Here is a 14,500-nt window from a genome sequence, read left to right as displayed (position 1 = left end):
ATTAATTTTCTTAGAGGCCAACTTGTTTAAATCTTTAATCAAGAATACTTAAACACATTCCGATACTTAAGTACTGATGAACAAAAAATAATTCTGACATATTTTCTGCTTAGTGATAGATACGACATTTTAAAAAGTAGCATTATACCTATTTTGTAACTTTTGTCGCTATTTCTTTTACTCAGCTGATCAATTTGGTAAGCGCCAATTCGTCCCTGTTTATCACTGTCTTTTTGCACTTTTCTTTCCGGCTTTAACTTTTCAAAAAAAAAAAATTTTATCTTTTGCAAATTAGGAATATGCAATATTGTAGATATGTATTCATTTAAATTTTCAAATGTTGGCTCCTATGTCTCTTGAAGCGGCAAGTTCCCCCTAAAAGACCTTATGATTTCACTCCTTAGACAAATAAACCCTTAAGGTAATCTTTTCGGTTGGAACATGTTTTTTTACATATTGACTTGACAGACTTTGTTTGGACCAAATCTTGAGGGATTTCTTAGCGCTTATATTGCCATTATTTATTTATTTATTTCCCTTATAATCGAGGAATATAAAGAATACATAAAGGAAATTGCAAAAACACTTCAACAATCTAACCATAACTGAATAAAGTATGTCAAATAAAAACAAGAATAATGAATATATCAAATATTTTTAATTCTGGGGAAAATGGATAAGGATAAAGAGAATATTTTGAGTAAGGACATAGAGGGAATATTTTGAGGCTTGCAGTAAAAGTTATCTATTTTAATCTTGGCTAAGTCCAACGGCTCTTTGATTTTAAATCTCGACACTAATTGAGTGTCGATTCAATTCAATCTGTAAACCAAGTTAAAACTCACAATATTTAAAGTAGCAAACTCAACTTGGTGGCAAATTGCACATTTTAAAATCTCGAAAAAGAAGGGAAGGATAGAGATTTTTATTTGTCCAAATACCTTTCTAATTTTATTGCTTTATACTGCCATCTCAGCGCTTTTATAGCTATTATTTCTATAATAGTGCATTGCGAAGTAGAGTTTGTAGAAAGCCAACATGTCAGGGCCGTACCTTGCTTTTGAAGAAATTTTCAAGAATCTCAGCGATAGAGTCGAGGCAATAAGAGTAACCCATTTTAACCCTGCTTAAGCTGATTAACTTTGCCTGGTGATCCGTTGGTGGAAATATTCACCAAATAACTTCTTGAAGCGATTAGCTTGTGTATGGAACAGCAATCATCTAGTATACGTAGTCCCCAAAATATAATCTTTAAACTCCATCTAGAGAAGCTAGGATCTTTTTAAATGATGCCTGCCATTATGAAATGGAATATCTGCTGTTTCGAATTTTCATTCAAAAGGCTTGAGAAAGTAATTAAAAACGAACAAATACAACAGATTGATTAATTATCTTAAATTTGTTACTATGTGTGAAAAGCTTTTACAGCAAATATTATGCTTCATACAAATCATTTGTGGAACTTTCTGTTTCTTATAAATTATCTTTAAGAATTTATTTAAGAGATGAAAATCTTTCATTTAACTTTCATATTGGCCTGATCAAGAGAAAAGTCTCCAAGAATCCCAGATTCTTTAGAAAGCTAAAAGTCATATTTCCAGGGTCAGTTCTTAGAATCCTTTTCGGCAGCATGGTTCAGTCTTATGTGTCATGTTGTCCTGTTATTTGGATGGCAACCTTTCCCTCTCATTGAAGCCACTTCCGGAACTTTATGATAAAGCAAGGACTATTATTCAGAATACTAACCGTTCTTTATTTGAATACTTGCTTGATTTGAAATCTCTTTTTTTCCGTCATGTGCTTCTTTCACTTTTATACAATTGTATGGCCATCTCCCTGCTGCCCTGTGCAGTATATATCTTTTATTTTTGATAAGTCGTCTTATCATTTCTGCATGTTTAATAACTTACAGATTCCTTATGCTTTAGTATTGCGGTCTGACTTCAACCCCCTGATAGCTTGCGTTATGGTCTGGAACACGCTCCCAGAATGCAGGAAGATGCCCCTTATTTGTTGTCTTCGTAAAGAATGTCAAAGAATCCTAGTTAATAATTTTGTGTAGTTTCCCTTGGAGTTTATGTTTCTGGATTAGGTTTGGATGTTCGAGTATGACTTACTTTAGTTTTATTCTGTTCGGTTTGAAACCAATCGCTAATCCCCTGTCTAGCTTATGATTTTGGGGATTTTTGAGGGTTCTAGGCATTTACCCCCCCCCCCCCCGCCAGGCAATTACCTCCCCAGAAAATACCCCCGGCGGAAAATACCCTACCCCCACGGAAAATATACCCCTCCCCGGGAAAATACCCCCCCCCTTGGCAAATAAGGCTGCCCAAATTTGAGAAATTTTTTAAGTTTTTTTTTATTTCTATAGGGGGAAGGGAATTTTGGTACTTGTATATTATTCGCCACTCACTCAATTTTACGCTACGTAAAACTCGAGAACAAACCAGTTTCTTCGTTAGTTTTTTTCAGCTTAGCGCGAGAAAAGACAAAGACTAGTGACAGAATAAATGGGAAACATATAATTCGGGCTATATATTTGCACATAAGGGGGGGAGGGGTAAAGTATTTGGACAATTTGAAGTCAGGAAACAATTCTTTCTAGGTATATGACCACTAAAAAATTACAGACTAGTCTCAATGATTAAATTTTGGTTGTGAGTCGTCCAGTTATTGAGTGACAGGCTGCTTAAGGCAACTTATTAAGATTTACTCTCGCAGGGGAAAAAAAGGTCATGGTCACTAAAAATAAAAGATATTTTACACAAAACACAGTTTTCTTTTGTTTGGGATGAAGGTAGAGAACGAATGGATATAAATGCAAATTGGGAGAATGAGATTAAGATAGTACTAGAGAATCAAATGATCCAAAAATGGAGTGGAGATAAAAAACAGAAACATTAAAGTTTCATCAAGATGTTAAGATGGTTTATGGACAGGAAATCTACCTTAAGCTGAATTTACTAGCTAGATATTTGACGTTGTGGATGCACCTCAGGGCTAGTTGCCTCCCAATTAGCGCAAGGTTTAAAAGATATTCTGAAAGAAAGATGTTCCAATGAAGACAGATATACTTACCCGCTTTGCAGAGTTAAAGAAGATTATTTGGTGCATTGCTTGAGCCGGTGCCAGAGCTCTCTACGATAAGGGAAGGGATATTTAAGAAAAAGTAGTTGATACTTTCAGGCGTCTCATAGTACGTCGCCTCAGTTTATTTGTAGGATAGCGAGGTATCTGGAAATTTTGTTTACTAAAAAAAAATCCCAGTATAAAGTAAATGTAATGGTTCGTTTAAGTGTTTTTTTTTTCAAGTGTAAAGTGTTTTTATTCAATGACCGTATTTACAAGTATTAAGTACTATTACTAAGTTAATGTAGTGTTTCATTTATGCGTTTTATGATAATCGCTGATCAAAGTTTATGTTATTTGTGCCTTTCATTTATGTTATTTTACTGCATTCATGGCCGTATATTTGGCTTTAAAATACAATTATCTATTTATCTATCTAATATGCACAATAATTGTACCTAACACATTTTGCATGCAGACCCTGCTATACTTTACCCCCCTAATGAGCAAATCTATAGCCCAAATTTGTTTCTAAAGTAACGAAGAAACTAACGAAAAAAACGGTTTGTTCTCGAGTTTTACAGTTTTACCTTCCCCCTTACGGAAATAAAAAAAAAAAAATCAAACGAAATCCTCAAGTTTGGAAAGCCTTATTTTCCACGGGGGTATTTTCTGCGAGGGTGAGGGTCTTTTCCGCGGGGAGGGGGGGGGTAAACGTCGGCCACCATTTTTGAGGTGGGAGAATGGATTTTGTTTTTCGTTTTTATTTTTGGCTTGTTTGTTTGTTGTTTTTTTGTATATTCCCCCCCTCCTGTTCCTTCCTGGCCATGCAGTCTTACAGGGGAGATTATGATGGAGTAGTTTTTGTTGTGAATTTATTGTTGAACAAGCGAACTGTGAACTCTATTCCTGAAACTTGTAAGTAAAAAGACCGAAATATTATTTTTACGTTTATTTATGCTTCTCATGTCTGAGCTGTCAGTTTAAAATTTGTACAAATTATGGTACATAATTATATTAAACATAAATTTGTATATAATTATGGTTATTGAACGCTACTAGTGTATTGAAATTTCCTCAAATTTCTTCTAGTGGTAACCTTGAAAAGTGGTGGAAGTGTTCTATTCCCTGTTTACTCTGCTGGACTGGTCTACGATCTTTTTGAGTTTATGTCCACCCATTTGGATAGTCAAGGATTGTCTCAAATTCCATTGTACTTTATATCAGGCGTTGCGGAGTCATCCCTGGCATATTCAAACATCTTCGCTGAATGGTAAGTAACAAGGCCGCCCCCTAAAATAGGCGCTAGGAGTAGCTATTCCTCCCATCCCCAAACTCCGCTCTTTGAGTGCCAAAATATTTTCAAGGTGTAAATTAATGCGATATTTAAAATACATGCGATTTTTTTAGCCTCCCTGCCCCCGAAAGATATCTGAGTGCACCCGGTAGGTTTTAATAGTTAGATTAACTGGAAAATTTACTGTCTATTCGTTACTAATAAGTATAAGACGCGAAAAAAAAGTATGTGCAATATTTTCCCCTCTTAATTACATTTTTTTTCCCCTGTGAAATGTTATTTGCAAAAAATGAAACAGAAAGTTGTGTGTATGGGTATTGGCTTTTTTTTTCTTTTTCTGTTTTTTCAGCTTGGATATTCTACTCTCTTTAAGAGAGCAATAATTGTAAATGTATATATATATATATATATATATATATATATATATATATATATGTCTCGGAAACGGCACGAAAAAAAAAATCTAAAAATTGGCATACTAACTTTTTCTGGCCTGTAAAAGCGATCTAGATAGGTCAAGACTTTGGGAAAGTTGTTTTTTTTTCCAGGGGTAATCATATCGAACATTTTTTGTTGTATCTATGTTGTCATGCGAAATTATACAAGACGACGAATGACGTCATAACCATAGGTTACAACCAAAAATGGTTGTATTCCGCCGTCTTCGAGTTGAGTATGATCGCATCCAATGGATCGAATTTAATCAAAAATTATTTTAGCCAATCAGCACGTTGGTGCTACCCGACCTATCAATGACATATTTAGAGGATTTAGACCATGGCTGTATCCAGGGGTTAGGGAGTTTGAACCCCTCGAAATGTTTGTCCTACTCGTAAAAGCGTAGCAAAAATGTATGTGTTTTTAAAGTTTATTTAAAAGCACATAAATATGTTTTATGTGGCATGTCTCCTCATAGGAATAGTTATTGGGCCTTTAAACTATTCTGAACAGAATGACCGTCTCAAAATTTTCATTGGATGAACTCGGGGGAAAAAAGGGAATGGAAGGGGGGCTAGTTAACCTTCAATATTTTTTATTACTTATAGAGGGCAGTAAAACTTTTGGTTTCCCTTCTTTTGAGCCCTCTTCCGATCTTTGAGGACAATTAGTTCGATACTCTCAACCTCTGGAGAAAAAAAACAAATAAACACGTATCCGTGATCTTTCTTCTGGCAAATAAATACAAAATTCCACATTTTGGCACATGGTAGCTTGAAATCTCTACAGTAGAGTTCTCTGATACACTGAATCTAATGGTGCGATTTCCATTAAGAACCCTTGACTTTTTTTTAGATATTCATCTTTTTTTCGAAAATCGCCGCAAATTTTTCCAGGCTCGTAGCTTTTGATGGGTAACATTAAACGTAATGAATTTTATGTATTTGGAATCAGGATGAAAAACCACTTCTTTTGACGTGTCTATTGCAAAATTCTGTTTTTTAAAGTGTCGGTTACTATTGGTCCGAGTTGCTCCTTACAGTTAGTAACCACGAACTGATTGATTCTTCGTTTTCTTCATAATATATTGAAATAGATTATATGCCACAACAAATCATCCACTTTGTGCAGCGTTGGACTGTTTTGAAAACTTATTTTGCCTCCGACTCATTATATATTCGATCTATTTTAGATCGAATATTCAAATGAAATGTGGATTTATAGTCTGCTGATGTTGTGGCAAAAACGGAAAAAGGCTTGGCAAAAGTTCTGAAAAATGGTAAATTTATAGTTGTCGTCTCAACGAAACGTTAAATCAAGATTGGGAATTGGGTTTCAGTCAATGTATCAATAAAAAACGATCTATAAACTGGTTGATATTAGCTTCTTAAATGACAGCTGACGAGTCAAACCGCCAAATATTGGAAATGAGCGCAACCTTTGCTCTTTTTTTATGATAGGTTTTACCCATGTCACTTTGTTGTGCCAAATCGTCTGCGACTCCTATGTAAGTTTAGAGTTCAACATTAAAGAAAATAGGGGGAAAAAATTAATGGAAATGCTATTCATGCTGGTAATATTATTGTCAGTAGTTCAGTCTACATTCTGCTTTGTCGAAATCAACACGTCTAAGTTTTGTTATTCATGTGATTGGGATAAATATCATGTAGCATTTTTTTTTATCTCGTTTGGTATATGTAGCAATTTCTTGGCGAGTAGGCTGATTTGTTTGCACTTGTTTTGCTTTTCTTCTGTTTTATGCTGAATTAATTCTGTTTGATTTGGTCTTTAGAAAGAACATTGTGACTTAAAGCGAGTAAAAAGCTTGAGTTTTTAACTGTCTTGGCAGTTTTTTTCTTTTTCTTTTTTCTTTTTTCTGTTAGTCTCGTTGGTGTCAATTTTTAGGTTGGTTTAATATTTTTAGGTTGAGCGCATCAAAGCAGAAAAGAGTATATTTGCCAGAAGAGCCGTTTCCACATGCATTCCTTGTGAAGAACAATCGTTTGAAACACTTCAAGAGTATTTGTGATGAAAATTTTACTACAGAATACAGACAGGTAAATTCAATGATTTTATTAAAGTTTCTTTTAGGCTAAATTAGCAGACAGTCAGGTTAAACGACCTAGAAAATGCTTGTGGTTCAGTCTTTTGTGCTGTCCACTTTCCCTCATCTCGTGTACATCTCGGAGTGTCACATGTGCCGCGCACTTCTGCCACGCTTGGTACGGTTCCGATAACACTTGACACGCGCCACCTAGTGAACATGATTTCTGATACTTGGCGACCTCTTGCCTAGAATGTTAGACGAAGGTCGAATAAAATTGGATAGTCTAAAAGTTCAACTAAGTGAAAGCTAACCTTTAGGCATTCAAATTGTGGTGAACGTTGAATACTGTCCTATTGTTGCAGAATAAAACGTTAAGCTCATGATCCTAAGAGTTCTTATTACGCTAAAGTAAAGAGCGAGGCATTGAGGAGGGGATAGCCCCTTTCATATACGGAATAATTTCTGTTCGTTTTAAGATTTAATGTCGCTCCTTACTTTCGGTTAGAGAAAACTTGTTTTTTTTATTTAATTTCTGAACGTTTGTTTAAGTACGACTATTTGTCACTACCTTCTCAGGATTCTCGGAAATCAGATTGACATATTTTCTTAGCAACTCTTGTAGGATGGCAAGAGTAGCTTCTGGTAATCGTCCTTTGAGTTTCTCTACAGTCTTTTGTCTCAGCTTTCTTAACAACTCTTGTAGGGTGGCAAGAGTAGCTTCTGATAATGGTCCTTCGAGTTCCTCTACAGTCTTTTGTCTCAGCTTTCTCAACAACTCTTGTAGGATGGCAAGAGTAGCTTCTGGTAATCGTCCTTCGAGTTCCTCTACAGTCTTTTGTCTCAGCTTTCTTAACAACTCTTGTAGGGTGGCAAGAGTAGCTTCTGATAATGGTCCTTCGAGTTCCTCTACAATCTTTTGTCTCAGATTTCTCAACAACTCTTGTAGGGTGGCAATAGTAGCTTCTGGTAATGGTCCTTCGAGTTCCTCTACTGTCTTTCGTCTCAGATTTCTTAGCAACTCTTGGAGGGTGGCAAGAGTAGCTTCTGGTAATGGTCCTTCGAGTTCTTCTACAGTCTTTTGTCTCAGCTTTCTAAACAACTCTTGTAGGGTGGCAAGAGTAGCTTCTGGTAATCGTCCTTCGAGTTCCTCTACAGTCTCATCTGTTGGCACTCCACACTTGGTCCACACGAGGTCCACACTTAGTTGGACCTCGTCGTCCTAACCTTCTCCCAGGAAAATGTTCATTCAGCCATTCACAAATGACAGAAGCGCCATCTTGAGGATCTCCATTTTGCGTAAGTCTTCAATATCCTACAAGGCCTTGGCAACTGCCCAGATTTCATCTTTCTCTATGGTGACGTCTGGCATTCATGTGAAAAAGGGAAGGCACTACAAACCTAGCTGAATTCACTCCACGTAATATGTTATCTTAGGTTTATTCTGGAATTTTCCTGAGACATCACAAAGATCTTTATCAGTCCAGCAATGACAGTTCATAAACCCACTGAAATGAATTAGTCCTTTATCACCGCTAGGATTTTTTTAATATTTGCCAATCTCCAGCCTGCATTATCTAAGCAAACTATACGAATGCCAGTGTCATGTGGTTTCCAGTCCTGCCATTTAAGCTTCGTCTTAGGTGCAGTTCGTACAGTGTGAAAAGAAAGGCGACTTTCCTTCGCTATTTGCCGAGAGTATTTTGAGCTTTAACCTAACATTTCTTGAGCTGTCCTAGCTAGATCTAGATTATCAGCACTGGAAGACCGAATTCTTTCTTTAGCATGAATTACAGAACCTGTCACCATGAGTTTTGAATGACAGTTGTTGATAGTTTTTGTATCGATCTGTGCGTCTACTTCTCTGATGGCCCTCTACTATCTTTGGGCTTGAATCACTTCTTATCAGGAGGCCCTCTACTATCTTTGGGCTTGAATCACTTCTTATCTGGTGCTCTACTATCTTTGGGCTTGAATCACTTCTTATCAGGAGGCCCTCTGCTATCTTTGGGCTTGAATCACTTCTTATCTGGTCCTCTACTATCTTTGGGCTTGAATCACTTCTTATCAGGAGGCCATCTGCTATCTTTGGGCTTGAATCACTTCTTATCTGGTCCTCTACTATCTTTGGGCTTGAATCACTTCTTATCAGGAGGTCACTTGTGTATTGGCGTCTTCAATAGTTTAATTTCTTGCTATTTTTATAGTGTTTTACTTTATTAATTAATCGTATGCATTTTTGAAGACCACACTGCCTTTCTGCGACGTACAAATAACAGTTCAAATAGGGATAAATCCTTTTATTAGACAGTGAAAAATAATGACAACAATTCTGGATATTTCGATCACATACGTAGCAACCGTCATCAGCAGATAAACTATCATCAGCGGATTTAACTATGTTTGAATTTATCTACTGATGACTGTCGCTGCGTACGTGATCGAAATATCCACAATTTTTATTATTTTTTTTCACTGTGTAATAAAAGGATTTATCCCTATTTGTAAGTAATTAATCAATCGGAAAGAAAATCAGCAATGAAGAATTGTTCTTATACATTCAGGAGTATACGTTGAATATTTGAGAAGAAAGTAACTGTGTTTAGAGAAATCATAAAAATGTTAAAATGAAGAAGGAATTTCTTATCAACTTGTAGTTTCTGTGAGGTATTTCTGTTTACTACTGGAATAAGACCCACCATGCGTGAGTTTCCTGTAGTTTCCACGAGAACAACCAGAACCATAGCCTGTATGACATAAAGTACGATAAAGACTTTGGCCCCTTAGATTTTGCTTTCATAACCTTCAAACCAGTGTCCTTATCTTCAGGTCAGAAATATTGAGCCTTTTTTCGTTTAGCCATGCGTCGTCTTTACTGGGCATCCGTCTTTGAGATTTGGTGATGTAGTTCAATTTATAACAACGTGGAAGTCGAACCCCTTGAATGCTATTATATTTACAGGTATATTTATTCTTTCCTTTCCTAACGTAGATTTTGCTTGGAAATTTTGCATATTCTTCTCCTTTTTAGCTACTTTACTGATGATTTAGCTGTCCCGAAAGGGAGAGTAGAATTCTTGGAAAGATATCCCCTCCCACTCCACTTAATATCTCCTAAAATTCGAGCTCTGCAGTGCAATTGAATCTTTCTCGTGGCAGTCAGACTAAAAGTCGGATCGTCATTAGATTTGTTCAAAGAATATTTGCTCCGGGCTCAGCCAAGTACAGATTGAGGGGACTTCATCTTTTGCCCCCTGAAAAATCTCAAAATTCTAAACACCAGAACACTATTTTCACTTTACTGAAAACAATCTTTATTTCGAGCTATGTGTTTGCATTTCTTATACCATCGAAACAAGATAAAAAAAAAAATCACTATTATAACCAAGATTACTCAAAAGAACAAATAATTATGGAACTACAGTTCACTATACGCTGATTTTCATTCCTGAAAGTCATAATAATTTTGGATTTATTAGATTTAAAAAAAAAATAAACATTTAAGATGTATTTTGCTTTCAGTAAAGTACTAATTATGTTCTGGTCTTTAAAAGGCACGGTGGGAGTTCTCTCTATTGCTCTTTGTGCTAGCTTCTGTTCGTTTTGAGTTTGACTTAAATTGTTTATCAAGTGTATTGAGGTAAAAAAAAACTTCAGGGAGTGTTGAGAAGATGCTTAAGTAAATCAAAGCATAGTAGCAGTTGCAGTAGAAATAGTAGTTATAATTATAGTAGTAGTAGTAGTAGTAGCAGCCTGCACACATTGCCTCTTGGTCAATAGATCATCCTTTGCATCATTCACTGAAAGCTCCAACTCAATATCCTAAGCCGTTCCTCAGATACGTCATTGTGACAAATTGCATGAAAATAGTGTGTTTTGATTTAGTTCAACACTCCCCTCAAGATTCCCTGAAAGCTTCATCTTAGTACCTTTATCCTTTTTGAACACCAATGGTCAAACATGCGCTCTTTCCCAATAACAAATACTATATGTAAAGAAGAGGCGAATTGAATAACTTATAACCCTTGCCCCAAGAACTGTAGGGGGTTGTCATCCCCATAGACATAGATATTGGACCTATCAACTATGTTTAACAAAATGGCTATCTCAAATATTTATCAGATGTCTTTGGGGGAATATGGGGCATGAGGGGTGCTGATTCCCTCCAATCGGTTTTGACTGTTGAAAGAGGCACTATAATTTTTAATTTCCAATCGAATAAGCCCTCTCTGAAGTTCTTACAACTCCTTCCGTACGAAGTACCTTGATGGAAACAAAATAAAGGTAAGTAAATAACACATAGAGCCCACCTAGCTCTTTACTTACATGATTTAGACAAGTACATTTGTAGTCACTTCCTCACCGTATTCCTAAGTCCATCCTTTCCTTGGAGCATTTGTTAAGTAGCGCAATTTATTATTTAGCTTGCTAGTAGTAAGCTGAACCACTCAGAGGGCACTTGGACCAAGTGTAATAAACAAACAAAGGGGAAAATAAAAAAAAATTATTGTTGGTTCTTATTTTAATATATCAGTTATCTGGTGGAGAAAATGTATTAGTTTTATATTGTTTTTATTTAGGGCTGAAAGGCTCAATTAGTATCTAAATCTTAGCTAGTTGTATCATAGCTAAACAGTCTTGGTCCGTGACATTAGATAGTAATGAATAGTTGGAACTCACCCTTCTCTTTTTTAGAGCCAGAATTTAACCATTTGGATGCACTGGCACCTTACTTCCCACTGGCAATGAAAGTGCTCCGATTTCCAATTGACACTAGTTTGAGTCCCCTTCAGTCGGTCAAACTAGTCAGAGATTCTAAACCAGGAATAGTTGTTGCTTTTGAAGAACTCGTTAAAAGTGGTATCAACTTTGACCCAGTAAGTTATCTTTTCTGATTCTTATCAACAAAGCAGTAATGACCTAGCCTCAAAAGAAATAGTTACTAAATGACTTCAATGTTATGAAGCATAAAGTTGTTATAATTGATGGTTAGTGACAGAATTCACTTGTGCTGGGATTCTCTACTTATCTTAGCCATTTTCGTTCAGTAAAGAGGTTTACTTGAATGTAACAATTTCCTATGACACATAATTTGGTTTTCAGGATTTTCGATTTTTAGAATTTAGTTTTTTAGTGGTTTAGTTTAACATATTCAGTAAAGAAAGGTCTACAAACCTTTGTGAAAGTCTGATTCTAAATTTTGCTTCCCTCGCACTGTCTTTTATGCATCCTTCTCTATCTTTTCCCGTTTTTCACCCACTCTCTATTTTGCTTACTTATTTAGTCAAGTAACTAACTTTTTTTGTAGATGGCGGAACATACTGTTTTCCAGTTTTGTACTTTGGACGGTAGTTTCCATTCCATTCAGTTGAGTATTTTAAAATATGTTTTATTTCTTAACCATTTGTTAAACTTATAGGCTATCACATATCTTATATGGGAGATAAATCCTTTAGGCCTACCAACGAATAAGAACGTTTTCCATATATGGGATAGGTAATAAGTATCGTTTCTGATTCTATTGTGGACTAAATATATTTCTATTTTGAGGGTAGAAGATTTGAACTGTATATCAATGTAGATGCTTATTAGTGGCGAAAAGTTACCCCCCCCCCCCCCGAATTGATTCATTTTGTCGGTTGCTCAGTGTATTCTTGTCCCATAATATTTTCTAATAGTCTATTAATTAATAACTGTTTAGCAGATAAAAACACTTTTCTTTTCTCTTTGAAATAAAGAAAGAAAATGAGCACATACGTGCCAAAACAGTTTCATTTTTCTGTTTTAAATGCAAGACACATTACATTATCAACGTTACAATTGTATTTGTGGCAATTAGTCTTTTCTCACAATCTTATCTGCGATTTCCTTTCGTTTTTGTGTTTTCTGAGATGCTGGTAAAATACTCTAAACTTTACTTTAAAGAAAAGTGAACTAATGATTATAATTTGCCAATATCTTCTTGAGTGGTTTCTCGAAGCGGTTAAAAGTAACCAGTGATAATTATTTTATTTTCATTTTTTCTGTTAGTCATGACAGTTCTATGTATATTTTCAGGATATCCGATTGAAGTCCATGAAACGACTTGATGTGCTAGACGTACCATTAGACATATCTGCCGAACATTTATTAATCGACTCAACAATGGCTACGAAGATTCAAATGAAAAAGCTCCATGAACAGTTCATGTGTCCCATTACAGGACAGTTAGATTTAAAAGATAATAATTTTATGTTGAAAGTAAGTTTTATTTTGTGCCTCTTCAGATTTCTCAGACCCAAAGGCCGGACTGTCGGTTTGACTAGAGGATGTGCTTCTAGGAATTTTATCTTCTATATAGAATTCTCGAATAATTTTTTTTTGTTCTTTCTTCTTCTTTTTTTTATGGGAAAAGTTTCAATTCGGTACCAAGTAATGAGCATGCTAAACTATGTCCGTGAGGACACGAGTTCGAATCCTGGTGTCGCTGGGTGTGACTCTGTTAGTTCATCCAGAGTCGACCCATCTTTAAATTGGTACCTAGAGAAATCTGGGAAAGTAAATAGGAAGGGTGTACGAAAGCACAGGATGGCTGGCCCTGTTGATTTTTGAATTATCAACTTGGTGGAATTGGTGAAAGACTTGAGAGCCATTGCTAATTAGAGTAAGGCCAAGACAGATAGTTGCACTTCCTGGCTGAAGGGCTATGAAACGGAGATCAGCACCGCCAGTAAGGACTGGTAAAGTCCAGTGCGATATTCTTTACCTTGTTTTTACCGTGTATATATATATATATATATATATATATATATATATATATATATATATATATATATATATATGATATATGTATATATATATATATATATATATATATATATATATATATATATATATATATATATATATATATATATATATATATATATATATATATATATTATATACCCAAAATGTTTCAGAACTTGCTCATTTTTTATAAATATATGGTTTTCGTTTCGAAACAATGATGAATCGAATCCATCTGGTCTTTGGTTTGGATTATTATTCTAAAATTTTACCAGATTTTAGCAGAAAATTTGGGAAATTTACCAGAAAGTGATGCTTCTCATTAGAAATTGGTCTCACAATATTACAAAATTATCACTGAAACTAAGAGATTCTGTTCCATTCAATTGACTTTGGGAGTCTGTGTCTTGAGAATTATTTTTTCTGGATTTGGTCCAATTCTCCTCTGTTTCCTACAATTCAAAAATCAATGCGGTCAATCAGGCTGAATTTTGCAGGGACTTAAGAAAATAGGAAATCCTCTGCCCCCTCTGCCTCTGTCCCCATTTATTTCTGTTATACGGTTAAGAAATTCGTAGAGGATTTGGTGGGAAAAAAAGGACTATCTTGCTTGTAGCATTTCAAAATTTAGAATAAAAAAAGAAAAGAGTTCAAAATGCATTAGTTGTTGCTAAGGCTTGTAAAATTTGTAAGGCTTGTAAGGTTTGTAAAATTTGCATAGTTTATTAGTCAGTTCATTCTTTTTTTTTTCTTTTTTTTTCTGCTAAAGCTCGAAATGCTATAGCTAGCTAATTTTTTTCCAATCTCTTGGGAATTTCCTAAACCTCTAATGAGAATAACAACTCCATTTTGTTCGTATTTTGTCTATGATGTTTGTTTTGTTT

General features: G+C 35.3%; 1 protein-coding gene across 2 annotated transcripts in view; it reads left to right on the top strand.

Moving 5' to 3' along the window:
- IntS9 (integrator complex subunit 9) overlaps positions 1-14,500 on the top strand; it is a 118,376-nt gene that overhangs the window by 88,179 nt on the left and 15,697 nt on the right. For both annotated transcript variants that reach the window (XM_089101047.1, XM_089101049.1), the window contains 5 exons: positions 4,162-4,342; positions 6,729-6,861; positions 9,708-9,810; positions 11,544-11,725; positions 12,906-13,088. In XM_089101047.1, coding sequence (XP_088957173.1) covers positions 4,162-4,342; positions 6,729-6,861; positions 9,708-9,810; positions 11,544-11,725; positions 12,906-13,088 — 782 coding nt within the window. The remainder of the gene's footprint in view (positions 1-4,161; positions 4,343-6,728; positions 6,862-9,707; positions 9,811-11,543; positions 11,726-12,905; positions 13,089-14,500) is intronic.

The sequence above is a fragment of the Artemia sp. Qi Xiang Cuo genome, chromosome 15, assembly GCF_049724085.1.
Source record: "Artemia sp. Qi Xiang Cuo chromosome 15, ASM4972408v1, whole genome shotgun sequence".
NCBI lineage: Eukaryota > Metazoa > Arthropoda > Branchiopoda > Anostraca > Artemiidae > Artemia > Artemia sp. Qi Xiang Cuo.
Note: the sequence above shows the minus strand (reverse complement) of the source record. Positions and strands in the feature narration are given on the sequence as shown.